The 24,910-nt window shown below is 47.9% G+C and overlaps 8 protein-coding genes across 8 annotated transcripts; 3 read left to right on the plus strand and 5 right to left on the minus strand.

Moving 5' to 3' along the window:
* Positions 1-271: 271 nt before the first annotated feature.
* RhiXN_10971 (uncharacterized protein) lies at positions 272-3,991 on the plus strand (the record flags this gene model as incomplete). The annotated part of the gene is made up of 16 exons (XM_043330786.1): positions 272-379; positions 432-481; positions 532-638; positions 687-752; positions 823-848; positions 901-957; positions 1,024-1,082; positions 1,132-1,199; positions 1,252-1,531; positions 1,604-1,833; positions 1,903-1,984; positions 2,036-2,117; positions 2,167-2,417; positions 3,042-3,467; positions 3,577-3,641; positions 3,696-3,991. The coding sequence occupies 16 exons, from the start codon at positions 272-274 to the stop codon at positions 3,989-3,991; spliced, it is 2,253 nt and encodes a 750-aa protein (XP_043186131.1).
* A 58-nt stretch (positions 3,992-4,049) lies between these two features.
* Positions 4,050-5,462, minus strand: RhiXN_10972 (Myb-like DNA-binding domain protein; the record flags this gene model as incomplete). Its single annotated transcript, XM_043330787.1, has 5 exons — positions 4,050-4,305; positions 4,362-5,025; positions 5,075-5,162; positions 5,237-5,351; positions 5,407-5,462. The coding sequence occupies 5 exons, from the start codon at positions 5,460-5,462 to the stop codon at positions 4,050-4,052; spliced, it is 1,179 nt and encodes a 392-aa protein (XP_043186132.1).
* A 183-nt stretch (positions 5,463-5,645) lies between these two features.
* Positions 5,646-6,536, plus strand: RhiXN_10973 (Polysaccharide biosynthesis; the record flags this gene model as incomplete). The annotated part of the gene is made up of 9 exons (XM_043330788.1): positions 5,646-5,690; positions 5,741-5,751; positions 5,801-5,831; positions 5,887-5,939; positions 6,005-6,142; positions 6,190-6,278; positions 6,336-6,349; positions 6,409-6,423; positions 6,489-6,536. The coding sequence occupies 9 exons, from the start codon at positions 5,646-5,648 to the stop codon at positions 6,534-6,536; spliced, it is 444 nt and encodes a 147-aa protein (XP_043186133.1).
* A 445-nt stretch (positions 6,537-6,981) lies between these two features.
* RhiXN_10974 (carbohydrate esterase family 12 protein) lies at positions 6,982-9,639 on the plus strand (the record flags this gene model as incomplete). Its single annotated transcript, XM_043330789.1, has 16 exons — positions 6,982-7,045; positions 7,098-7,156; positions 7,209-7,259; positions 7,314-7,403; positions 7,821-7,885; positions 7,935-7,985; positions 8,037-8,041; positions 8,482-8,550; positions 8,606-8,664; positions 8,712-8,762; positions 8,821-8,900; positions 8,954-8,982; positions 9,033-9,226; positions 9,276-9,372; positions 9,426-9,444; positions 9,525-9,639. 16 exons carry the CDS (start codon positions 6,982-6,984, stop codon positions 9,637-9,639), a joined length of 1,098 nt encoding a protein of 365 aa, XP_043186134.1.
* A 3,823-nt stretch (positions 9,640-13,462) lies between these two features.
* RhiXN_10975 (uncharacterized protein) lies at positions 13,463-16,364 on the minus strand (the record flags this gene model as incomplete). Its single annotated transcript, XM_043330790.1, has 3 exons — positions 13,463-14,798; positions 14,855-15,114; positions 15,174-16,364. The coding sequence occupies 3 exons, from the start codon at positions 16,362-16,364 to the stop codon at positions 13,463-13,465; spliced, it is 2,787 nt and encodes a 928-aa protein (XP_043186135.1).
* A 520-nt stretch (positions 16,365-16,884) lies between these two features.
* On the minus strand, positions 16,885-18,878 carry RhiXN_10976 (uncharacterized protein; the record flags this gene model as incomplete). The annotated part of the gene is made up of 12 exons (XM_043330791.1): positions 16,885-16,992; positions 17,050-17,131; positions 17,181-17,277; positions 17,333-17,614; positions 17,673-17,886; positions 17,936-17,988; positions 18,044-18,112; positions 18,169-18,233; positions 18,291-18,349; positions 18,401-18,492; positions 18,563-18,666; positions 18,730-18,878. 12 exons carry the CDS (start codon positions 18,876-18,878, stop codon positions 16,885-16,887), a joined length of 1,374 nt encoding a protein of 457 aa, XP_043186136.1.
* An 817-nt stretch (positions 18,879-19,695) lies between these two features.
* Positions 19,696-21,998, minus strand: RhiXN_10977 (uncharacterized protein; the record flags this gene model as incomplete). The annotated part of the gene is made up of 9 exons (XM_043330792.1): positions 19,696-20,037; positions 20,092-20,173; positions 20,232-20,331; positions 20,397-21,217; positions 21,521-21,535; positions 21,587-21,676; positions 21,737-21,806; positions 21,864-21,907; positions 21,967-21,998. The coding sequence occupies 9 exons, from the start codon at positions 21,996-21,998 to the stop codon at positions 19,696-19,698; spliced, it is 1,596 nt and encodes a 531-aa protein (XP_043186137.1).
* Positions 21,999-22,521: 523 nt separating this feature from the next.
* RhiXN_10978 (GPI-anchored domain-containing protein) lies at positions 22,522-24,827 on the minus strand (the record flags this gene model as incomplete). Its single annotated transcript, XM_043330793.1, has 8 exons — positions 22,522-22,671; positions 22,736-22,999; positions 23,109-23,500; positions 23,553-23,657; positions 23,708-23,840; positions 23,893-24,078; positions 24,139-24,672; positions 24,735-24,827. 8 exons carry the CDS (start codon positions 24,825-24,827, stop codon positions 22,522-22,524), a joined length of 1,857 nt encoding a protein of 618 aa, XP_043186138.1.
* Positions 24,828-24,910: the final 83 nt, after the last annotated feature.

Below are 24,910 nucleotides of genomic sequence, written 5' to 3' on the forward strand. Positions count from 1 at the left end.
AAGCGCCGGATATAATCGAGCGAAGAACCGGGTCGATCCTCTGGATTTGGGCTAGCGAGCGCCGGATTCCCGCGATCTGCGAAGTCTGTGCCACCTGAACCCACTGTCTGGGTCAGGATGAATAGTGTATCACCATTTGGGTAGATGATCGCTCTATCGCCATCGGGAGCGCCCCATTTGTCAATCTCCTTGGGCAAGTCCGGTTCTTTCTACTTAAGTATTTGGCGCTCCCATTCTCCTCCTCCTCCTTTCTCCTAGATTCTGGGCAGCAATGTCCACCAGACTTTCATTTGTCGATCTGCTTATATTCTCCGCCCCCGAAGGAGAGTCCCCCTTTGCCTATGCTGCAAACTACATCGTGCACTTGCTGCCAGAAAAGGTTAGCTAATAAAGGCCACAACTCCTTTAAACCGCTCACAAACCTCCCATAGCCCGACTGGTATTTCAAACAAATCATTGCGACGGGAGTGCTGAACGCAGTGTTAGCCGATTAATTTCCACATCTCATCCAAGTTTAAACCCCCTTCACAGGAGCTTTGTTCTTACGCTTGTATCGTTCATCATCGTCGCTCGGAGACGGAAGCTGGCAAATGAAATGGGGTCCTTGTGGTTTTTTCGGACTCGCTATGGCCATCCGTGTAAGCTGGTTGCATATTATCTGCCTTGAGATGCTAAATATCCTTTAGCACGCATTCCATACATTATGCCCAATCCGCTTACCATGTTTTTAGTATGGAACGCTATTTTTTCAAGTGAGAATATTATTCTAAAATGTCCGGATTGTCTTAACCACCTATCACAATTCCACATCGACCCTTGCAGTATTGATGCAACCATACACCTGGCTTGTAAGTCTGAGCAATCCACTGGACCGAATGCGGAGTCTCATCAAACTTTCAGAACTACTTTGCATGGAAATATCCTTCCCGAGCGGTTACAAGCAAAGTATACTTTTGGGTGAGTCATGGAGTTATGCTGGATGTTTGGGTCAATATAGGAGTTGATGGACTAATTATGTGATAGTATGGGTTCGTCTTCATCTTTGATGGTGCCGGAATGTGGATGTCGGCATTTGGAACTCTGTGAGCACAAGCCAGCCTCCCGGCCATATCGCAACTCACCCAACTCTAGGTACGCGACTCTGCTGCCCCGCGTGCTATTGGGTTCGGAGCGCAAGGTTACTTTCTTACTTCATCCCAGTAAGTCGCGATTCGCCGATTCGAGCCACGCGCTGCTGATAGACCATCCAAGTCCTCTTGAACTTTATGTGTTTCGCAATGCCTGCTCTCCTGACCGTCACCCAGCTCATCACGGCATCGCTCTCTCAAGCTGCATGGAGCAAGGCCGTCAACCTGCAGTTTGATCTCATCGAGGATCTCTGGACTTTGTCTGGTCAATGGCTAGCAACCAATGGCGAGACCGTCGATCCAAGCCTTCGCCAGCAAGTCAGTGTAGAAGGGAACACTTTGATAAGCGCATTTGTGGATTCACGAAGCGCATTTGTCAGGAACGCTTGGGCAGCAGCAGCATGGTATGTACATTTAGACATATACCGCTCTCCTCGATATCACGCGGCTTGACATTCCGCGTTATTCCACCCAAGGTACTTCTTGTGTATGCTCTTGTTCTCTCCGACGGCTATATGGCTTCTCGTCACGCTCAAACGCGCTGCGGGACACCTTGCCCAAAGCTCTCGATCAGGCTCTACTCAGAATCATCGGTCTCTCGGGCCAGACGCTGGTTCATTTCCACAACGAGTTGGACCGCCTGTTACTCAGCCAAACACCACCCGAGAGCAAAGCAAACAGAAAAAGGCACTTCGGCGCGCATATGGTTGGGGGCTCATGCATATTTTCTCACCTAGAGGCTGATATTCTTGTGGTAGTTACGGCGGCACTACAGTTTATAGCAACGTTTGTGTGTCTGATGGTGGCGTTGGATCCTTTATCTGGGTGTCCATCGATATAGACCGAGTGGCGACCAAGTGAGTAGTTTTGATTATAACGTGGAAAATTAAAAGTCATTATTGTATCAGCCCTGTCGCCCACGCCGTTGCAATATTGATCAGCGACTGGATATTGGCCGTTGTTGGGACTATTATCAATATCCTAATCATCGTGAGTTGCATGATCCACGACCACAGTACCTACTCACCAAGTTTCACAGATTCGCATGTCTTCTCAGGTAGAAGCAGCCGGATCTCACCAAGAGTCACAGCATACTCGACTACGTTCGCTATCCAACGCGCATACGATGATGAACAGACCCACCTCTCCTTCTCACTCTGACCTCGAAATCGAAAAGCCCATTCCACTACATACGATTTCCACGCACCAGAACTTCTCTGACCTTGAGTTTGGATCGAGCTACAAGGCGCCATTGTCGAGTAATGGTGGGCACTCGTGCAAAGTCGTTGGGTACAGTCACAACCGGATTTGATGGCTGGAATTCATTTGGGATTTTTTATCTTCTCATGCTTACAGCTTTTTTCGCATTTTTGCTTGGGGTCAATGGAATGTGTTCTCTATCTTTACTTATCTTCTGGACAATTTGTACTCTACCCGCATCAAAATTCATTGTAAAAGCGTTGCACGCGTTGTTATGGCGTGCTCGCGCGGATATATGCATATCGAATTGTTTGTTTAGCGCGGAGCTCAAGAGAGATCAGCTGTACCTGGGAGTTTCCGAAAAATCACGATTATTGCAAAGTCCGCTCTCTCTCTCCAGAATCCGGATCCGTCCTGTCAACTCGCGACGTCGGTCGCTAAAACCATCGTATCGGCCAAGTCACCATACTATATATCTATCGTCGATTTCACAACCCCGCCGCGGATCGACTTGATATGGGTGACCCGAATTTCCCATTCAATCTCTCGATCCGGCCTTCTCACCATCCGACTCGAAATTCCAAAACGAATTTGAACTTTGACCAAGAGTCGGGGATAGAAATTTATGGGATAGCAGGTAGAGTCTGGCAAGTTTGAGAATAACAAGGTTAATTAGATGGCAGCAGCCTAATTGCAAATTTTCTTTATCGACAGGGAAGCAGCGTATGCATTGGCGACATATACGACCCCACCAACAGAGGGGCCTCATATCGATTTGAGCGGTGACTTAATTGGTCATAGTACTAGCACTAGTAGCATCGAATTCGATCCGCCTTGCTCCTTGTTTCGCGCGGATACAAACCTAACCGTCGTCGAGGTCGGCAGCGGAACAGGGTACGGGGGGATACATCTAGCTCAGCAATTGAGCCTATTTCGCCGGCGCCACGATGTGCATACGGGTTTGTCGGTACAAGATACAGTTATCCTGACTGACCTTCCGAGTGTCGTGCCTCTGTTGTATAAGGGACTGGAAGAGCATACAGGAGCATTTGGGCAAGTACAGGTCCAGGCACAAGCGCTTGCTTGGGGAGACGTTGGCCATGCTAAGGAGTTGGCTCGGATATTGGGCGAATTGGGGAGGTCAGTTACTCATGTACTGTGCAGTGACTTGGTAAGTCCCAGACCTAGATAGGGACAAATATTGATTCCTGTAGGTCTACTTTCCGTTTTTATATCCCCCTCTATTGAGAACTTTATTGGCGCTTACTTCGCCTCCATTCTGCCGTGATTCGAGTCCCGAAATTATCATTGGATGTAGGTAGAACCCACTTCGACATCAATTCGATGCAGCCTTTAACACGATTCCAGACAGAATTCGAAGTTTGGCCAAGGAATCACCATTTTGGCAAGTTTTTGGGACATGGTTTACATTCGAAGCGGTGCTAGCTAGGCACAAAATCAACGACAAGGGGCGGGGGGACTGGGCTCGGTTCGGGCACAACGGCGATGCACTGGTTTTCGTTGCGACCCGCCGACCGGAGTCCTTGGGGTGGGAGGTTCCTGTGCTCGACGGGCAATTAATGAACGGTTATGGTCCAACACCACCCATGCTCGATGATACGTTTGAAAGCCTCCTGATGTTCGGAATCGCGGACGATGTGTAGCATAACTAGCAGCTAAAGAAATGTGATCTTATGGGCATAATTTCCTAGTTGCGCACGTTTATCGACGACGTCCGGACTTTGTGTACTGGGGCCCGGTCTTTGGTTTGCCTCTTGTTGAGGAGTTTCTGGAGCGTACGCTAGGAGGCGCGTCCATGGCTTGCGTGGCCTTGCTTCCGCCTCGCCCGCCACCTCCCATGTCAGCAGAATTTACAGTGACTCCAAGTTTCTTCATCTTCTCGTAGTACTTTTGAACGCGTGAAGCAACCTGGCGCGGAGTACGAGTGCCGCCCATGGCCTCGGATATTCTGACCCACCTAAAGAGTGGTTAAGACACTTAGGCACAACTCACTGGTCGATCATTAATGCGTACCTGAATTTGACGGTGCTTGGAATTTCGACCAATAACCTCTCCAAAGTATGCTGCTCGGCTAAAGACCAGTTTTGTTTGAACGTTGAATGAGATTGCTCTTCGCTTGCGAGAGCCTCCATCACAGATCCTTCTGTCTCTTCAATAATCGGAGAGTCTCGACCCGGTTGGGTTGGTGAAGGTACTGCATTTCGGCTCCTAGGGCTAGTAGCCCTGGGTGATTCATGCAGTGCTTGGGTAACTTCATCGGCGGTTTTGGGAACCCGTGGCTGTGATTGCGAATGAACGTGGTTTGTGAATACTCTGACTGGAGGCTTTGTAGAATTTCGACTGCTGGCGCCAGAGCTAGGTGTCGGCGGGGGCCCAAGCTCCTGGGGTTGAGTTCCTGCCAAAGCTGAAGTCTGTACATTGATATTGTTGCAAGACTCCGCAAAACGTGGAAGTCGTAGGCCGCTGGAGAAATTTGCCACTGGAGCACGAGAAGCAGAGGTGAGTCGCCTGCGCTTCTTATCCCTCTCTTCAGCGTCCCGGCTGTTGTCCAAGAGTTCTGCTGGGAGAGGAGGAGCTGACGCAAGTCCTTGGCGGAACTCGGAAATATGAGCCCTCATCTTATCAACGCGAGAAGTGCCGGCCTTGGGTGGGAGCGTACGAGTAACAGGTTGGAAATCTATACCTTCTCAGCTTGATGATAGTTAGACGAATCCAGCAAAGCTTACCATTGGGTCCAAATAACGTCCAATCTAATCGAGGAATATTTGTATCAAGTTCGGAACCAATGTTTGAAAACTTCAAGGATTCGTGCTCCTATTGTACTTAATTAGCTCCGAACCAGGACCACCACAAACTTTCGCTCACCCCTCCCATGATGCCTTCAATACGACGACTGGATGGACAACAGCCTGAATCTTTAATTCTTCCAGTGCTTTGATGTCATCTTGTACTCTACCCAACGCGCTACGTTGACTTTGTATGAATTCGTCTAGATCAGCAATGCTGACAGGCCAAGAAGAATAAGTAAAGCCATCAGGATGCGGAGTATATGGCTCACGAGATATCTATATTCGAGAGATTCGCTACATTATCGTCTTCTATTATCGGTTCCATTGCCCGTGCACCATAACCATACCAGAACACATTCGAAAAGAGAGGAGGTGGTTGTAAACGAATGTGGTTGAAATTAGAAATCAAAAAATGTTTGGATTAACGTTCTGACTAAGCAAGGTTTGATTTACAGATCATCACTTTGTACAACCACCTGTCTCTTAGCATCTTTTTTTATCTTCGGGCATGTCCACCAAATTTGACGCAGAGAAAGCCGAGAATCTTGAGGAAGTAAGCTGCTCGTGTCCTTTGAGAATCGTCTGATTGAATTCAATATCCAGATCGAAAAACAGTTTGTCTTCTGCCGGCGTGTGGTATTATGAGCACTGACTGGCGATCAGGTTTGCAGTGAAGGCCGTCGGGCATGCTCAGGTGAGCAAGATCTTGTTATTTGGCGACTCAACACTTACTAAAGTGATTGGCTCAGACTTATTGGCAACTCTTAGAGGCTGTACCTCCAGTTGCCCTCAAGCTCACCAAGTGCGTTCCTATCTAGCCAGTGCATCCAGTTTCGCTTAAATACGACCGATCGTTTAAACCTAAAGAATGGATGATGAGATATACAACGACTTTATAGAGCAGTTCCCAGAATACAAGCAAGATCCTTCGAAGATTGAAATCATTGATGAAGATGAGTTGAAATCAAAGGATAACAAGCCACGATGGCACAAATTTATGACCGCGTGAGTTGAAATACTCGTAGTGTTTCGACTACCTGACGTTTCCCTAGGTATGACAAAAAGATTCAGGATTATACTTTTGGTTCCTTGCTTAGGAGAAACGCCAAGGATGATTATACAGAGCAAAACACTATGTTTGGTGAGCACTCTCACCGTTACCTTTTTGATATTATAAACTTAACGGTCGCTGTTTTAGTGCCCAGAATGCAGGTAAGTGTTTGTAAGGCAAGTCACCTCCAAGAAGCTAACAGTCTCCTCTTGTTTGCAAGTTTTACGTGTTCGAAGTGAGTTGAAGGACACCAAAGACAAGTAAGGTGTATTGACATGATGCACAGATTGCCCGAAACAGGCTGGGGATGAACATCATGTGCATAACAACGCCAAGTCTTCCAAGTGAATATAGATGTCAATTATACTAGGGATCGAACTTGGTTTGATATCGCATAGCCTCAGTCTACAGGGAATATTTTGGCACCAAGCTCCTATTGGCCCCAGTGATTTAGCTATTTTAGGGTCATCCGACTGACAACAGCCAATTAATCGAGAAAGCTTGTTAAGTAATTGGTGATGATAACCTCCATCGGGCTAGTGAGAACGTCCCGGTAATTCTTTGGCTAAATCGGTTACCATGTGATGGTTTGGACGAAATGGCTCCTTGTCAATTACGGCCTGCCCTTTGCATTGAAGACTTCCATTGGTGATGGGTGAATCTACGTCAGCACTTCTTGACTTGCGCCAAAGTTCTTCACAAGTGCCAGCAAAACGATAAATTTGATACTACCGGCCCGCCGTGTTATAAAATGACCACATAGTTGGTCGTTAATCAATTCAAAGAATCCGATATGCGCGCATTCACATCCTTTGGTTCACTCCTTGCAATCGCCTCCGTCGCATCCGCTGCTCCAGGTGGGTCCTCTTGTTCGTGTCTTATCCTCACCAACTGACTCCGAGCTCCTAGGCGTCCTTTTGGTTGGAGACAGTACCGTTACTGACGGCGCAGGATGGGGCAAAGGCTTTGTGGGTCTCGCATTTAAATTTGTAAAATATCTTCTCCAACCGCATATCATAGTGCGCCGACACCAAGGGTCTCGCAAGATGCACCAATCTTGCTGTTAGTGGGGTACGTTTGTATCTGTAGTTAATAGTTCAAGCTCTTATTAATTTATGCTCTTAGACTACTACGGTTTCATGGCCTGGTCATTCAACCGAGTACCAAGGGATGCTGACTGGGTGCAAAACAGCCAATACTTTCGCTTTTGTCCAGGTGAAGTGAACGCTTGACAACGGTAATTAATTGAACTAATTTTTTTTATAAAAAGTTTTCTCATAACGATCGTCTGTCTCTCTTATTATATATTCTTTGGGCTTATCATAACACTATTGGATTGTAGAAAAAGTCATGACTGCTACGAGTTTGCTACCAACCTAGAAAAGCTCACAAACACCATCAAGGTTCATATTTCAAATAACTTTCCGAGCATCTACTTAAATTAATCTTAGAATGCTGGTTGCACGCCCATCTTGATAACCCCCTTGGCTCGAAGAGTATTCTCAAGCTCTCATACTACTACCGACATCCTCGGACCCTATGCTGAACAAACAATCGCGTGGCAAAAAACTTAGCCTTCCGGTAAGATAACTTCGTCTGGAGTACTTGGCGAGGCCCTAAGGATGCCTTTAGGTCCTTCCTCTTCTTGCCGATAGCCTTGCATACATCCAGAAACTGGGAAAAGCTGACTCAATGAAGTATGTGAAATATAGTATTATCGAATATTTGCTAATAGATTACTGACAGGTTCAACCTTGATTATGACACTACAAACAAGGATACCACTCACTTGAACACGTAAGTCATACAGAGCGACATGACAACCTGGCTACTAAACTCGATTGATAGGTTGGGTTCGTTATACTTTGGGCGTATCGTCGCTGATGAGGTTACTTCCAAAGTCCCGCATTGACTCCGTACATAACTGCAAATACTACTTAAGCGCAAAGATTGCGGCAGGCACATTGTAGATATTAATAAACCTGTACAAGTAGTCGAAGCCAAATGACCATCATGTCGGTCATCACATGACCTTCTATCGGGAAGAAACGTATCACATCCTCGGACTGTCGAACGTATTAATTTACAGCCTGGGAGTGAAGAAGGCAGCAAAACAATCATATTTGGGCATTTCGGCCGGGAAGTAGCAGGTCTTCGCGGGATTCTCGATACCATAATCCATCGTCTTCCATTAATGCGGGCCGGAAGAACTTGATTTTCAACCCCCCGGGGATATAAGATGGGACTGGCTCGGAAATACAAGACTATAGCTGTCTCTCTACAATGTTTCAAGGTGCTTGGGTTGGCCTCGTTGCAGTTGCTGCAGTTGCTGGAGCTGTTCCTCATCCCAAGGTTGCTCCAAGTAGGTTAAGTTGTAATAATGACTTATTCCTTAAGCTTATATTATTTTTCTTTAGGTATTCTGACCATTGGAGATTCGACTGTGACCAGCGACGCAGGATGGGGGGCTGGTTTCGTAGGTAGACTGATGTGCACTGTGTCACGTGACTTGACGGTACGTAGTGCGAAGATACCAAGGGCCTGGCAAACTGCACCAATCTCTCAGTCAGCGGAGTAAGTAATACTAGGAGTTACCTTTGAAGAGCCCGCTGATAAAATTGAATGTAATAAGCGAACGACCATCTCCTGGCAAGCAGAACCAGAGTATCAAACGATGCTGACAAGCTGTAAGACCCCAGAAACCTGGGCAACGTATGTTCATCATATTTCCATCATGTATGCGTACTAACAACCAAATAAAAAAGCATCCAATTTGGACACAATGATCGGATGAGTCTTCGAATCTTATCTATCTCTCAGAACTAACATAACCCAAAAATACAGAAAAAGTCATGAACACGTCGTACTTTGCACAAAACCTCGAATCGCTTACTCTCAAGATCCAGAATGCGGGGTGCAAACCTATATTGGTCACATCCCTTGCGAGAAGGGTGTTTACTAGCGAGCATGTGACATCAGATATTCTTGGGCCATACTCGAACGAGACCATCAATGTTGCTGCCAAATTGAAACTACCAGTATGTACTATCTTGTACGTAAATGCTCTACGTGCTCATATTTTAGCAGATACTGCCTCTATTGAATGATAGCCTAACCTACATTGCGAAGTTGGGCAAGGCACAATCCATGCTCTTCAACTGGGATTCCGATTCGACCAATAAAGGTATGCCTTTACTGAATTCGGGTTGAACAGTGAAATAATTTGTATTTCTAAAGATACCACTCACTTGAACTCGTAAGTCACTCTCAAATCACTCATCTATTTGTACAGTACTAATGCACAAATCTACAGCTGGGATGGAAATACTTTGGCAGGATCGTAGCCGATGAGGTTCACGCTCTTGTTCCGCAACTCAGTGGTTACATTGTACCTGACCCGGCTTTGTCGGATGCCATTGCGAGCGGAACTATCCTCCCTCAAGATCTTTGATCTCACAATGAGAGCTGAGGCTTGCTGCTGTGTGCCATCGAACTTGCAAATGAAATCCTAGATGGATGCTATGTGTTCTGGTAGCGTGTTCCCATAGCTATGCCCGAATAAGAGTACGAATGGCACGACTGGAGCCAACTCCACCGTCATCCCACTACTATCAGGTCCATGTAATCCCAATGCGAGTTTAAAAAGTCTCATCCGATCGTTGAAGCCACCCCTTGAATTCTCTCTGGCCTACATGTATACCACAAGCATCTTTAGGTTGTAAATCATAGTGTAAGTTTCAATCAATCCCTTGCGCTCGAAAGCGTGACTTTTTGGGCTCGTTTGTACGATAAATGGAGCTGAAGCGGGGTCTGAAACTTAGTATCCGAAACAACAGTTTAACTGTAAACTGCCCAGTAATAAGTAGTTAACCATTTCACCAGTGGCGAGCCATCATCTGAATAATACCATCCTCTGGGTCATTTTATACTAGAAGCGGTCCGCCCGGGAGCCACCGACCTTGTTTCGCTCTACAACGATACAGTAAGTGATACTGCTTCAACACAAAATTGTATACAGTCAATATACAGTCGGTATACAATTAATATAAAATAAGAGCCCACAAGCGTACCCTCGAATACATGCGTCAGCGTCCATGTGGATCCCACGACCAATTACGGTTGGAGATTGTGCCGACTGTGGTGACCAAAGGGAATAGTACCGTTACTGAATGATCTGTCACAATATCGGAGTTATTGGCCTCAATCAAACCATTGGTACCAGGAAGTATTAAAAGGGACTATCCGATGACACATAAAACGCTAGTGGAGGCATTTTGCCGTACACGAAGTAGTTGTTTATATCGTTCGTCATGCATACTGTTTTGTTTGTTTGTTTGCTTGTTGTTGTTGTTTTTTTTTAAAAAAAATAACAACCTTGGATTCACACAAAGCTTTGGGACATGCCCTGTCGTACGCGTGGCTACTTGTGCAGATGTACGCGGGCAGATAAGTGATGACAAGAGACCAAGAGAGAAGGAAAATTTGTGTGTATGCGAAAAATCTAGTGGGCACCATACTTACTGGGCGCGACCTTGCAGAAGCAAGGTGATATGGTGCTCGTAGGGTAGTGATGGCTTTCGTCGTGTCGAATCATGTCACGATATTTACGGCTTGACCTAATGCTTTCACCCGGATACAATGTGTTGTTTCGGTTTTTGTATGTGACACCTGATTGAATCACAAGATACCGATACCAACCACAAGATGAACATGTGGCTACCATTTGATTGAGTGCACCGCCTCATCAAGCAAACTCACCTGACCGACCTCACCAAACTGCTTTAGGGTTACCATAAAAAGGTTGGCTTACTCACAGGAAATGTCTCAGGACGAAAATGTCGCCTATATCTGTGACAACACTGTGAGCACCAAACTCTGCCCTGTGGGAAACGGCTTTAACTGATCTGTGTATTTTATCGTGATAATCAGCCACTCCAGGATATCGTATCATTTCTAGTTCAGCACGGCTGCAAAGACCTGACCAAACGTATTCCCACAAAAGACATCCCTGCCCAGGTGCTGCATACGGGGGAGCTTGTGATGTGTATAAATGGAAGTTAAACGAGTGCGAACCAGAGGATACAAATAGTACTCCAATTGCAATCAAGACCTTAAGGTGTACAAGTCATTCGGGCGCGGAAACTAGGCTCCCAAGGTTGGCTTCAATGAACAGGTTAAAACAATCAACTATACAACTAACTCGGATAATATAAATAATTATGAAAGCGCGCAGCCAAGGAACTACTCACCTGGACGCATCTGGACCATCCAAATATCTTGCCTTTATTAGGGTTTGCTACCTTCAAAGGTCAATTATCCATGGTCTCCCCTTGGATGCCGAATGGAAACCTTAGTGCCTACCTTAGAGACAACCAGTGTTCTGATACAGATCGCACAACATTTGTAAGTAACTCTATCGATGAGTCAAAGATTTTCTGTTGTATTGATAAATACGAAATGAACCTCAGTGTGAACAGATACGTGCAGGGCTAGCGTACATGCATAGTAGGGATATGGTATGTCGGAATGATACTAAAATGAGAGATTAATTAATTGCATCTTACACTATAGGTACATGGGGACCTCAAGGGGGTGAGTCCTTCTGGTGTGCATCTACTTACCTTAACGTAAATCTCTAGGCGAATGTTATGGTTCCAACAGGAGAATAGCAATGATTACTGACTTTGGGAACACTATCCTCAAGGACCTAGCACGTTCATTTGCACCTACTACCACTTTTGGCATTACATACCAATATGCGGTAGGATAACCTATTCATAATTATACACAAATGAATTATATTGCTTATATACCAGCCGCCTGAACACCTCGTCGCAAGAAGCATACCGATTGCTACAAAACAGTCAGATGTGTACTCCTATGCTATGGTATGTCCTTTGCACGTAGTATTGATCTGAGCTCTGGAGTGCAATATAACAGACCGTGTTCGTACGCAACATTATGCCTGGAGCTGCAGGGATGCCGTGTGAAATGTTGACCTACCACCCAGGAGACCCTTTCGGGGAAGGTTCCGTTCGAAGGAGAAAATCCAAGTTGGATAATGATACAAGCAGCACAAGGGAGAATGCCATACCCTCAGCAGCCGAGCAATATTAGCGACACCATTTGGTCAATACTTTTAACTTGTTGGGCACACGACCCGTTAAAGAGACCCAGTATTTCAAACATACACCTCCTCTGGTGCAAGGTGCGTCTCAACGCCATCCTTCAGGCGCTTTATTGATAGCGCTCGAATCAACCAATCGCTTGTCACCAAAGGATAACTCCGGGGAGTTTGGCGATCTATTACAGCCACTCGCAAGTCGCGACGACGGAAGAATGAAAAACGGAGATTATTGGGCCCCTAAATTACCTGGGGTTATGCAAAATGATAGCCGGTGGGCATATGATCGTACCGAACCGGGAGAACGGCTGATATGCAAGGTATAAACTACCGCGAACAAGATACACCTCTTGATTATTCTGAAATGATAATAATGTATGTTCATACACTACGTGCTGTGTACTAGTGCTCTTACTTATTTTGCAGGGGGTTCGGGTGCCTAGTTGGATCTTGGAAGCTCTTGCCACTGTCCGACAACGATATGCTAATGATCGTATAGATATCATTCTTAAGGCTTGGCCTTCATTCGGGGAGGAAGCGCCTGCATTTAGGCTCAAGTGCCTCGACTGCCCAGGAATGGTACGTTTTAACGCGACACACCTCTTATTGTGGCACTCACCCTTTTCCCTTAGCTCTACAATCTTGGACCTGGCCAAACGCTATCAAACTTTGAGATCACCTGAAGAACCGCACGCACCGAGCCAATGTCAACAAGCGTATTATTACTGAAGTGTCCGGTCTAATGCAAACCACAACACTGTAACACCTGTTCAATCTGGTCAGGCTGTGCCTTCATTTCGCCACTGTAGCGTCACTCCAAAATCGTTACGGGAACTCCCCTATAACCTTTACAGCAGACGATATGCAATGTACTCCTGTCGTTTAGACCAGCGATTATTGGAGCCCTTTCCGTGCCACTTTTCATACTAATGTCGTAGTGGCTGCTTTTGTAATACCCGTTCAGAACCCGCATTCAAAATCAAAACAATACGTGTTAAACCAAACCCAAAACAACAGACAAAAAGCATGCAGTACAGTGATGAAACAAATATTAAGAGATGTCAGAAATCGATAAGCCCTAAGTCCAAAAGAAATCTACTCTAAACAATCCCCCCCTCACCCCACACATCCAATCGCGTTAAACACACATCTACTTGTCTCCATCGAAAAACTTAACCAACTGTGAAATCGGAACCTTACCACGTCCAGCACCTGGCAAAGGTTTACTACCCGCATCCTTCCCAGCGGCACCCTTTCGTCTAATCACTAACGGATCTACGAACTTAGGTTCTCCCAAACGAGGTGTAAGGACCTTCCCTCGCACGTCTTCCCAATCTTCCGTTTGAGCATAGACAGACGCCAACCCACCGTCAGTACTCGAGCTGACTGCTCTTCGTAGCCTGTTGGAGCCCGAAGCGGGTGATGGGGAAGGTGGTGGTTGAGGCGCGGTGCTGTACGTAGACTGGGAGCGACTTCGACCTGAAGAAGAGGAGGGAGAAGACACTGAATGTGGAGCGGTGGTAAACACGGCTGTTTGTGTAGGTAAAGAAGCAGGTCGTTGGTTGTCGTCTCCACCGGAGAGGGCGACAGTGTACCGTTTGCGAGGTGTAGGGGATACAGATTCGGCGCGTTGTCCACGTGATGACTGACCAAGAGGTGTTTCATCCCTTTCTTTTTGTTTCTCTTTGTCAATTGACAGCGGAGCAGTTGCTGAAAGTGTTAATGTGCTGTTGGATGCGCCAGGGGGCATAGGGAACTGAGCCGCCGTAGCTGAAAGAGGTGACACAGATTGTCCGTTGGCAGTATAATCTCCAGTAGGATAAGGAAGTCGAGAACGCGGTCCTCCAGGTGGACTCTGAGGCTGACCTCCGTTGGCTGAAGAAACGCGATCCAAAGGAGGTGGTGGTGTAAAGTCCTTGGCGGCAGAGGGAACCACAGACTTGAAATCTCTAGAGCTCGAACCGGACGCACGAGGGGAAGTCAACGACGCTCGACCAGCAGACTCGGACAACGGCGAACCAAAAGAAGACGTGCTCGCCGACGTAGATGGCGCTGGAGGCAATGGCTGTCGAACGGCCATTGGAGTAACCACTTCAGCAACGCTCGGGCGCACGTCAATACCGTCCTCTTCGACAGAACCAAGGGAAATAACAGACGTACGAACTGCGGCAGCATTGGACAATTCTCCGTTGAGCGCACTCAGAGCGGTTGCATAAGAGCTTGCACTTGTGGAAGACATTGCCCGCATACGAGCCGAGTCCGCATCGGATGGCTGGGCCCGTCGGGCAGGTGTGGCGGGAGGGTTGATCAAGAAGGGTTGGGGTTGGGGCTGGGGTTGAGCTTGAGGTGGTGGCGGCGGTGGAGCTGGGGGAGGAATAGACTCGCGCAAAGTTTCCATATTACGCCTAATATCCTGAATTCCCGTTTTGAGAGCAGCAATTTCCTTTCCTACTGCATCGGACTTGGCTTCTTTATCTACCAAGTACCTGTCCCTCCAGACCCGTTAGTACTCGACATTAATATAATGCACGCCACTGCTCACCGCTCTACATCTTTCATACGCTCCTCAAGAGCACGCACATGACCCACTGTCCATTTTTCGAGTTTCTCAAAGCGGCGAGCGACAGTGAGCAATGTTAAAGCGACATCCAGCGCGCCTGCTGGTGTGAACTGAGCATACAGCGGAGGAGCGTCATCATTAGTCGTAGTGGTGGTAATAGTTGTGGCAGTCCGCCGGTCTTTTTCCTTTTCCCTCTCTGCGACCTTGTCTTTATCTTCTACAGGACTAAACTTCTTGTCTTTCTCTAAGTGAGGCAGCCTTTCAGGTGAAACGTTGGGAGAACGTCCGCCCAAGGGTGTACCAGCACTTGATAGACCAATTGCTCAGGGCTTGTCTGGGCGCGAGCGGGCTGAAGTGGACTAGGAGCAGGACTGGGAGTGGCACGGCTGACAAAGGGGAGGGAACTCTTGCTAGGGGTACTCATATAAGCGCCATCGGTACTCAATCGGGTTCCAAAAAAGTCTCCATTAATACGGCCTCCGCCTTGAGCCTCGATTTCGCGAGCAAGTTGTTCGTGAGGCATGATAGGTTTGGGCGAGTAGGTCTGTTGTCGTTCGGGTGAAGAGGACAAAGTGCCAGACATGAACTGATTGTCGTTGATCGGGGAAGCTGCCAAGCGAGAAGCAGCGGCCATGGCAAGCAAAGTGGGGTCGGTCGAACGAATTCCAGGTGTAGCAGGCCAATCAATACTCTTCTTTCCCTTGTCCTTTTCCCGTTCCTTTTCCTGCTTCCTTGCCTCGGCCACGATCTGCTGGGAGGGTGTCAAGTCCTTTTCCTTGGTCGGCGTCAACTTGGATTTAGCCATTTCCCACCAACTACTCTCTCCCTCTTTAGTCCCTTCGCGCTTTGGCGACGCCACCGGCGAGAGACTCATCCCTCGGGTAGGCGTAACAGGTCTTCCCAATTGTGCCCGTTCCATTATGCGTTGCTGCTGTTCCCGCTCCTTGGCCCGTTGAGCAAGTGTTGCTTCTTCCACCTTTCGCCTCGCCTCGGCCTCTTCCGTTAAAATTCTCTCGGCTTCTCGCCTCGAAGCTTCGCGTGACCGCTCTGCCTCGGCTTCAATCTCAGCATCGCTCATTCGCGGTTTGTTCTGGTGCGAGTCGGCAAACAGCGCGTTGACGCGCGTGGCAAACGAGCTCGCAAAGCGGTTCATGCCTGGAGACGAAGACATTGGACTCGACGCGATGGCTGGGCGCTCTCCCCATGGTGTTTCCTCCTCATCCTCAATCTCTGGGTCCATACTCCTGTCAAAGGCCGAGGTCCCACGTAACGGTGACGTCGAGCGACGAGGTGGAATAGGCTGGGGTTTTGAACGGTTACTCTCGAGCGAGATAGTATCCATATCAGGTAAGCCAAGCGGCGCAGGTGGGGGGATGGGTGGGAGAAGTGTACCAGAGGGATTCGCCAACCTTAGCTTGTTGGCAAACGGCGAAGGAGGCGCCTGGTTAGCGGACAGGGACCCCGCCGAGCGATGAGAACCCCCAAACGACATCGCGATAGACTATAGGTTCTGGAAACGTGTGAGTCTGGTATTGAACAACCTGTATTGAATACTGGTCCCTACGAGCGAGGATTCCCTTCTTCTTATATTCAACAGATACCCAAATCAATTGTTACTTACTATTGTCTCATGTCAGCATATATTTCATGTACAGCGGATACAATTACACACCTTGCGAGTGGTCCAAATCCCGCACATTAATATTAGACCAAGTCCGAAGATAGGGGTCGGGAGCAAAACGAGATCACCGAGGTTTGTCGAACATCCACGTGACCGTGAACGGCAAATTACCTCATAGTACTTTTAGCCAAATTTGGGACAGAAACTGATCAGCCACCAGTATGTCAAGCAAACCGGACACTATACATGTCTGATAGACAGAACCAACGCATAATTACTAATATATATAGGGGGCTACGATCATCTGATGGAGCCTCAATCAAATGTGGGGTCTGAAACTCTGGAATGTGATACACCAAATGATATTACGACAATTCAACAAAATGATATATCAAGCATGTACAGAATCCCTCTTCTCTTGACTCGATCCTATTCTCCATACCCCATCAAAATAGTCCATCATTTTTGGGAGCCGGAACCCAATAGCTTTTAACCGAACCTATTCCCGAGCAAATAAACCTCAGTATCAACCACACAGTTAAGTAGGTAAACGTACGCATATAAACATGTTGACCGCAATACCTACAATCGAGTACACCCATACAGATAATATTACCGCCAACGCATGTAGTGTAGGACTGTGCCATGCCATTAGCCCCACTTCATTCCTTAACCAAGGCCACTTACTTGATATTGACCCTCGCATCAGTCGCTGCCCATATCCACGACCCGGCAGCAGCACCAAGGCAAAACCCGGTCGCGATGAATTGCAACATAGCCGAGTCTACATGCCGTTTAGCCAAGCCAAAAACCAAAGGGTTAGAAAAAAAAGAACTCACAGAAGGCAGTCTGCAGCTTTTTGGCCGTCTTGCCTCCAGGGTCGTGCACCCTCTCCTGAGCTTGTGCATCTTGGTACTCGGGGGCTAAGGATGCAGCACTGGTAGGAGTCGTCTGTTCACTTCCCGAGGTGCGCGAACTTGGGGGATGTAATGAGGAAATGGGGCCGAGAGCTTCTAGCTGAAGATCCGGGACCCAAAGTTTCCTCTCAATTGTTCGATGAAGGGTATATAGGAGCCAAACAGCACTAGGGGTAAAGAACACAAAGCACAAGGTGTACCAGGCTTCTCGTTGCAAGATCAGCGCCAATTATTAGAGAACTACGAAACAGAATCCACTGACCTCCAGTTGTAGCAGCGTTTCTCACAAACGCAGCTCTAGACTCTAGTATCTTCCCAAGAAGGGGCTTGGAGATGACAAGTGTCTGGTTCCACAAGGACTGGTCAATGCCACCAGATTTCCACTGTCGACTGAGAATATTGAGATTATCCACCACATCAAACTCGAGAAGCAGCATGTCGTGCCAGGCTATTTGGGACTGTGCAGATGTGATAACCTATTGGTCGTTGAGGATCAAATTCAGGTTGACGAACAGCCCGACGTACTTGAGCAACCAAAAGCGCGAGCGGAAGACCATAACATAACGCATTCAAGAAAGCTAATTTGGCGGTAAGCTATGGTCCACATAATAGGGAAAGGAAAGGGTGGTGTACCAGGGTGAACGAGAACTTGGCCTATGCCGGCATAATTTGGGCTGATAAGCAACTGCGGAAGCAGCGTTGCTGCGACCGTATTGATGAGCTCAGCATCGTGGCCACGTCAACCCACATTAACTCACCATAGAAAGTTCCAAAAGCACTAATCCACATTCCGGACCCATCGAAAATGAAGATAAACCCATACCTGAAAACCGAAGCATTGGTACGAAGCAAGCCTACCTCTGGAAGCTAGGGGACTCACCAAAAGAACAAGCCAGTTTCAGGTGCGAGTCTTGTGCGATGTTTATAAGTTATATAATTCTTATACGTTCGGTGAGCGATATCAGCAAGGCGAACGGAAGAAAGGCTCACAATCCAAATGTACGGCTGCATCAACAAAGCGAAGATTCCATTAAACAGCAAAAACATCATCAGAGCGTTCGGAACGATATATGGTACACCACCTAGCCAGTGATAAAATGAACGGTTCGGTTGCCGCCCAGAAAAACAACATTCCGAGACAATTCCACTTACTTGAATGATCATACTGCAGCCTAACAAACCAATAGGGACTCGAATCGCCAAGCTTGTGTCGAGCGCCAACCATATAAATACAAACAAAGTTTAGAATCAGATTACTACGATCGCATGCATACGTTCAGCACATGCGAAAAACAATAAATCAAACACAACAGACTTACAAGGCATTCACAATCGACCCAAGACCCAACATCCAGAAAAACCAACCCGCTTTTTCGGGGAGAACATTGCCGAGCAGAGTGGCTGCGTACTCGTATGGGGACTCTCCGGGCGGGGCTAGGATTAGGAGTTGTTCCAGAAATGAGCTCATTGTATCGACATGGCCGCTCGCTCACGTTGCTCTCTCGGACTGAGTTTGCCTCTGGGTTAGCGGAGTCCCGATATTCGAATTCGTGCTCAGGAACGGAGCGATTCGGATCATCCACGGACCTGAGCGCTTACCCCTGCCGATCCCCTCATTTCAATTCGGCTCCCCCCTTCATTTCGTCGATCATGCAGACAAGCTCAACCTTTTTGACGTCGGCTAATATATTAGTTATAAATATTACAATTTAACCGAGGGAGCGATTTCGGCATATCCCATGGCTACAACTCAAATACAAAGCTGCAGGGCACAAAAAAAAGGTCCTGGATGCGACCGATGCTTCCGTCTTGTAACTTATGAGTGATCGAGCCGACATCACCATTCGATCGTGACAATATTCCGCCATCTTCCCTCAACCCTACCACCGAATTACTGCCCCCTTGCTCCCTCCACGCATGCATCGGATATTGAATACCCGGTTGCACAGTAAGTTATTCTCAATCACTCAGAAAAGAAGTTGGACGTACATCTAATCAAAACCTAGATAATCACTACCTTGCGATGTGTTTGAGGGATCGCCAACTCGACATCAGACACTAGAACACAATAACGTGGCAACCCCTTCACTTCGATAGTAAACGCATGACCAATAGCGTCATTTAAGTTGTGATATGTATTCTCATTGGTACATAGTACTATAGCGTACACGGCACATAACGAGGATTAGCCAACACCAAAAGGGAAAACCACCTTGCATATAATCAGGTAAAGTAACAGAAAATCCGTGATAACAAGACATAAATTACAATCCGAAAAAAGGGACTCATCGCTTCGACCACTCGACATCATCCAAGGCTTTGATCTTGGCCGGATCATCCGCAAAATGAGCGCTACTCAAACTATAAGCGCTCTCCATATCGCCCTGACCGTCGTATGGTTGCCTTCCACCCGAGGTGACGTCAACCGCATGGTCAGAACCAGAAGATCGGTGGCCGGGGTCATCCACGACTACATGCGTTGTGGTGTGGGCCACAATGTATACCGGTTTTCGCTCCAGCTCGGACCGAGTGTGGGATTGGGAGGATGAGGCATGTGATGCTTTTATTGCTGAGAGGGGCATATTGTTTCCGCTAGTTGAGGAATCGTCGGGGCGCCGAGTCCGGATCTATAGAGGGAGTAAATACGAAGCATGTGAATATGGAGCAATGCCATATCGTACCAAGATGAAGAGATTGACCAAGCACCCGACAATCACATAGACCCAGATCGTGAGCAAGATGGCGAGTGCGTGAAGCGTCGGACTGCACAACCCTACAGTATCAGCAAATAAACCTATATTTCATCCATCCATCCACGCACTTGACAATCAACCGTCCGGCATCCGCAGCTATCCACAGCCACGAACCCGAAGCGACACCCAGACAGAAGAAAGTAGCCGCAAATTGCAAACTGGCAGTCACTATGCCCAAGACACCATGTCATCAGATTTCTATACTTGGCGTGCGATTAATCAAAGGAACTTACACAGTGCTCGTTTAAGCGGCTTGATGCTATCATCATTGTTTTGCCCGGCTTGACTATTTGTCGTCCAATTCGCACCCACAGCTCCCGGGGTGTTGGGTTGCTTGTAAGGAGCATTGGTCGCGGCCTGGCGTCCTTGAGAAAACGGCGCGAAACTCGACCTCGGCTGAGCGTCCCGAACGCAGTCGGGTGGGGCTGTTGAATCGGGAGACCGTTGGAACTCGTCGGAGGCGGGGCGTGTGGTGTGACCCGGCGGGTACGTTGGTTGATCGTGTCCCTGATGACCCAAAGTAGCCAAACGGCAGTAGGCGTGAACAAGACGATGCAAAGTAAGTACCATGCCCCGCCTAAGCGAGCAGATTAGCGAGTTGGCCGCGGGTAGGAGCGAATTGGGCTTACATGTCCATGCGTTCTTCTGGAACGCGACCTGACTCTTGTCTTTTTGTATCAAGAACAGCGTGCCCATGTCGTCAGCCCGGGCGGCCAATGCTCTATCCAAGTCATGTGTAGCGCTTTGGGCCCATTGTCCGGCAAGCATTTTGAGTAGATCAATAAGACCGAATTGAGTGTGCACAAGGTCGCTCCACGCGATAGCCGAGTAGGTTGATGTAATCACCTGCGTCAAAGCCAGTCCAGATGGAGGCATGAAACATAGCACATTCAAGGTGATCGGGTGAAGGAGAAACCCTCGGAGGGCGGAGTGGGATGAAGGAGTGACGGTAAAGAGCTTGGGGAGCAGTGTCGCATACAGTGTACCAAAGGCGCTGGTCCACATCCCAGTCGCGTCCCAGATGAAAACAAAGCCATACCAAAAGTACATGCGGCTGAGACAGGATCCCGTGAGCTCAGCTCTGACTGTGAATGTGGGCTAGAAGAGGCTCACCTTGTCAACTGGAGACTCGGCGTGTGGTAGGCGAAATAGTTTAACCAAATGTACGGCTAAACACGCGTGATTAGCTGATTAGCGCTGCGATATCAACCGTGGCGAAAGTTGGCTTGCCTGCATGAGCAACATAAATATCAAGTTCCAAAACAAGAACATGGTCAATGCGTTGGGCATGATGTAGGGTACGCCACTGTCGGCGGCGGTCAACTAACGCGCTCTGCAAGTTGTCCGGGATGCTTACCTAGAATGGCCATATCTACAATACCAATCAGCGATCGCATATGATTGTAACATGGGGCCTACGTACCTTAATCGGAAAAACCAGAGGCCGACCCCGGTCCCGGCCTGGGATCGTTTCCACATTACAATGAAACATGCGATGGTTGAGATGAGGTTACTGTCCCCTGTCGTCAACCATCCACTCTCGGCAAAAAGGCAGAACACATATCAAGCTTACATGGCTGCCACTATCCCAGAGGCGATGATGTTCACAAAGTACCAGTCTGGCTTGGGAGGTATGATCGTAGCTGAGACGGGTGTCCCAGTCAGCTGTCTGCTGGCTTTTACGATGGGGAACGACTTACCAACGAAATCGGCCGCATATGTATATGGATTAGACCCCTGAGGGCTATCGCACATCGACCGCAGATGAGCATCAGAGCAGTGGACATATGTCTATCTACTTACGCCGACAAGATAATACTATCAACGAACGACATGGCCAGGAAAACAAGCGGGAAGGCAGAAGAAAAAAAACCCAGGTCTCACGAGTTTAAACCGCCAGACTCAAACTCAAGCGAAGCGATGAGTTGAGCCTAGAAGCAAAAAGATGCAACGTCTCTCCAGGGCATCCTGCATCCTGCCATGGCCTTCCATATATACCTCGGTTTTGCGGAGTCAGCCACCCGAGCTGTGGATTCGCCATTTCCATCCGATCATCTCGTTACTCATCCGGTTCCCTGTCAAAGCCGGCTCACCGGTTTATTCTGTCTAGAATCGGGGAAGAACGTAATTGCTGGCGATCACACGCCGGACAAATTTCATTACTCGTTTTGGGTATATAGAACGGACATTTGTGCAAGACAGGGTTGGCTAAGGACAATAGATTATGCACATCAACATTTATATCTTCTGGGATGTCAGTGAGACGATAAGACTCGTAAGAAGCATATGCTTCGTTAGGATTGCCTGTGAACGGGGGATTCCGGTTTTGCTCCACATGGTTGTCACATTGGAAACGGCTTATATCATGGATAATATGCGTCGTCCCCGGAATGCCCAGGCACAAAGAGAGAACGCGAACGTATACCCAAAGAGGACGAGCATAGCTTGGCCGTCGGGGACGTACATTGTCCGAATCGTCATGTTCACCAGCCCGGTCGCAATATTTGCCTAATATAGTTAGTCGAGCTGTCCGTCATTTTTCCGTGATGACCTGCTGAAATTTACAACGCACCACTAGAAAAAGTGCCAACCCATTCAAATTAACGGCTTCCAGGAGCCCAGAGGTGCCACTATCGTTTGGACCGTTCCGAATTGAATCAGATCCGCCAGGCAACTTGAAACTTGGAGCAAACCCCTTAGGGCTCGAGCCTCGCAGCCGATCCGATGCCGCCGGTTGGCTCCGTGGCGAGCCTCCCCATATGCCCTCTAACAAGACATACCCAACCAGAAATGTGGTGTTGAACGCCGTCACCCATAGCACATACATCGTATTCGCCTAGCCATTTCATATCCCGAAATTGTCGAAAAAAGTTAATCAATGATACCGACCGTCGGTTCTTCCGATTAGATTTCAAACCCGAAGGAACAAGCTAAATTGTACGAACCAGTCTTCGTGACACGCCTTGAGCTCCGCTGCCACTTAGCGCACCAGCCAAGTAGAACAGTGTCCACCATACAATGGCATAGCTGCAGAGTTCCACTGCTGCCTTGCCACGTTTACGAGGTTGATCTTCGGTGGTGTAATGGAGCGTCAGGGTGGGCTTCTTTCGGGGTTCGTCGTCATCCGATGAATCTGGTGTTGCAGGTCTCCGACCCATGTGTAGGTCACGATCGACTTGTGGACGAATGGGGGATGGCGCGCGAGATGGAGTTCGGGAAGGAGCAGCCGAATTGTCTTTGGAGGCGATGTCTGATACCGCACGTCGGAAATGGGTTGGCGATGGGGGGAGAATGAGTGTTCCGATGGCCATTCCGAGCAGATGAATAGACAAGTAGCCTAGTTTAATGATAATGGGCACCACTACATCCATCGCATTCGTTTAACTCACCTACAAAGCTTACGATTCCCTCCTTGTTCTGGTCAAACAAGTTGGTCCGGTTATTTCCGAGCGCCCAGTCTTGGAGAGAAGTATTGGTAAGGAGAGTCTGGTGGACTGCGAAAATAGGTTATTCAAGGATAAACAATGTCCCACAAGGAGATTACCCAATGTGAGAACCAGTCCTAAAAGTGATAGAGGTGCGTATACGATGAGGGGGTGAAACATGACAGATAACGGAGGGAGCAAGGCAAGAGTAATGAAGAAATTCCAGTGCACCCCATACTCTGTTACGTGCTCCTACAAACAAATGAAATGTAGGTCTCATTCGATTCATTTGGGTATAACTTACTGGGTACTCCGTTCCCTTGACCGCCAGGACTCGTAATAGGCCAAGCACTAACAATGGGATAACCTTCTTAGACGCAGCAAGGACCTTTGGAAGGACTGGATTTTTCAATAATCCCGGATTCTTGATAACAGGAACAGCAGACACAACGCCCTGGGAAAATACAAACGAGCCTACTCCAAGGTCCATCTATGTGTACATTCGTCGGTTCAAGCTACTTTTTTTTCGAAAGAGAGGGGTTACACGTACCACAGAGACACCCCGTGATTCGCACTTGCTTAGTGCTCGGGGGAAAACAGGAAAGTCGACAGCAAGGATAGCGATAATGGTCATTAGCATCATGTGTGCCCTGTATGTCGTGAGTGCCGGAAGGGGCGGGACATGGATGGTGTTGGAAGTTGGTGCCTTTGGAAACGCCGATTGACGGGGAGTTGGCGTCAGGTTCGGAGTAGGAGTTACGTATATGGAAGAATGTTCGGTACGAGTGGGAGTAGGGGATGGCGAAGGAGAGCGGGTTACAGATGGAGACGGAGGTGGAAGTAAAGAACCTTGGGCTGGCGAAGGCAACGGTGGGAGTGCTCGGTGGATCGCAAAGGCGGGTAACAGCAACAGGAAGGTCAGAGAAAGAGGATGATTCGCGAAAAGTGTGAGACTAAGTACGAGTGGAACAATAAGCAAGAGATATTCCGCTGAGAGTTCCATAAGACGGCTCCCAGAGCCAGTAGACAGACGTGACGGGAAGGCAACTCGGGATTGCAGAGTGAAATATAGAGCAACAGATGCCTAAAGGTTTTCACATAGAATTGATGAACGATATTCGGTACGGTACTTGCAAGAGAACATACCAATGCGACAGTGGATATTGCATTAATGTGATAGACAGTCGAGCCATTATTACCAGAGACAAAGTCTTCTTTTTCTTGTTTGTAGGTGGTCATTATTAGATATAAGGCCCTGTTAAAGTCAGTGGTCACGGCCGGCGCGGTTCAGAGTTGCGAAAGCACACCTCTTGGGACGAAAC

Source organism: Rhizoctonia solani, chromosome 14, assembly GCF_016906535.1.
Source record: "Rhizoctonia solani chromosome 14, complete sequence".
In the NCBI taxonomy this organism is placed as follows: domain Eukaryota; kingdom Fungi; phylum Basidiomycota; class Agaricomycetes; order Cantharellales; family Ceratobasidiaceae; genus Rhizoctonia; species Rhizoctonia solani.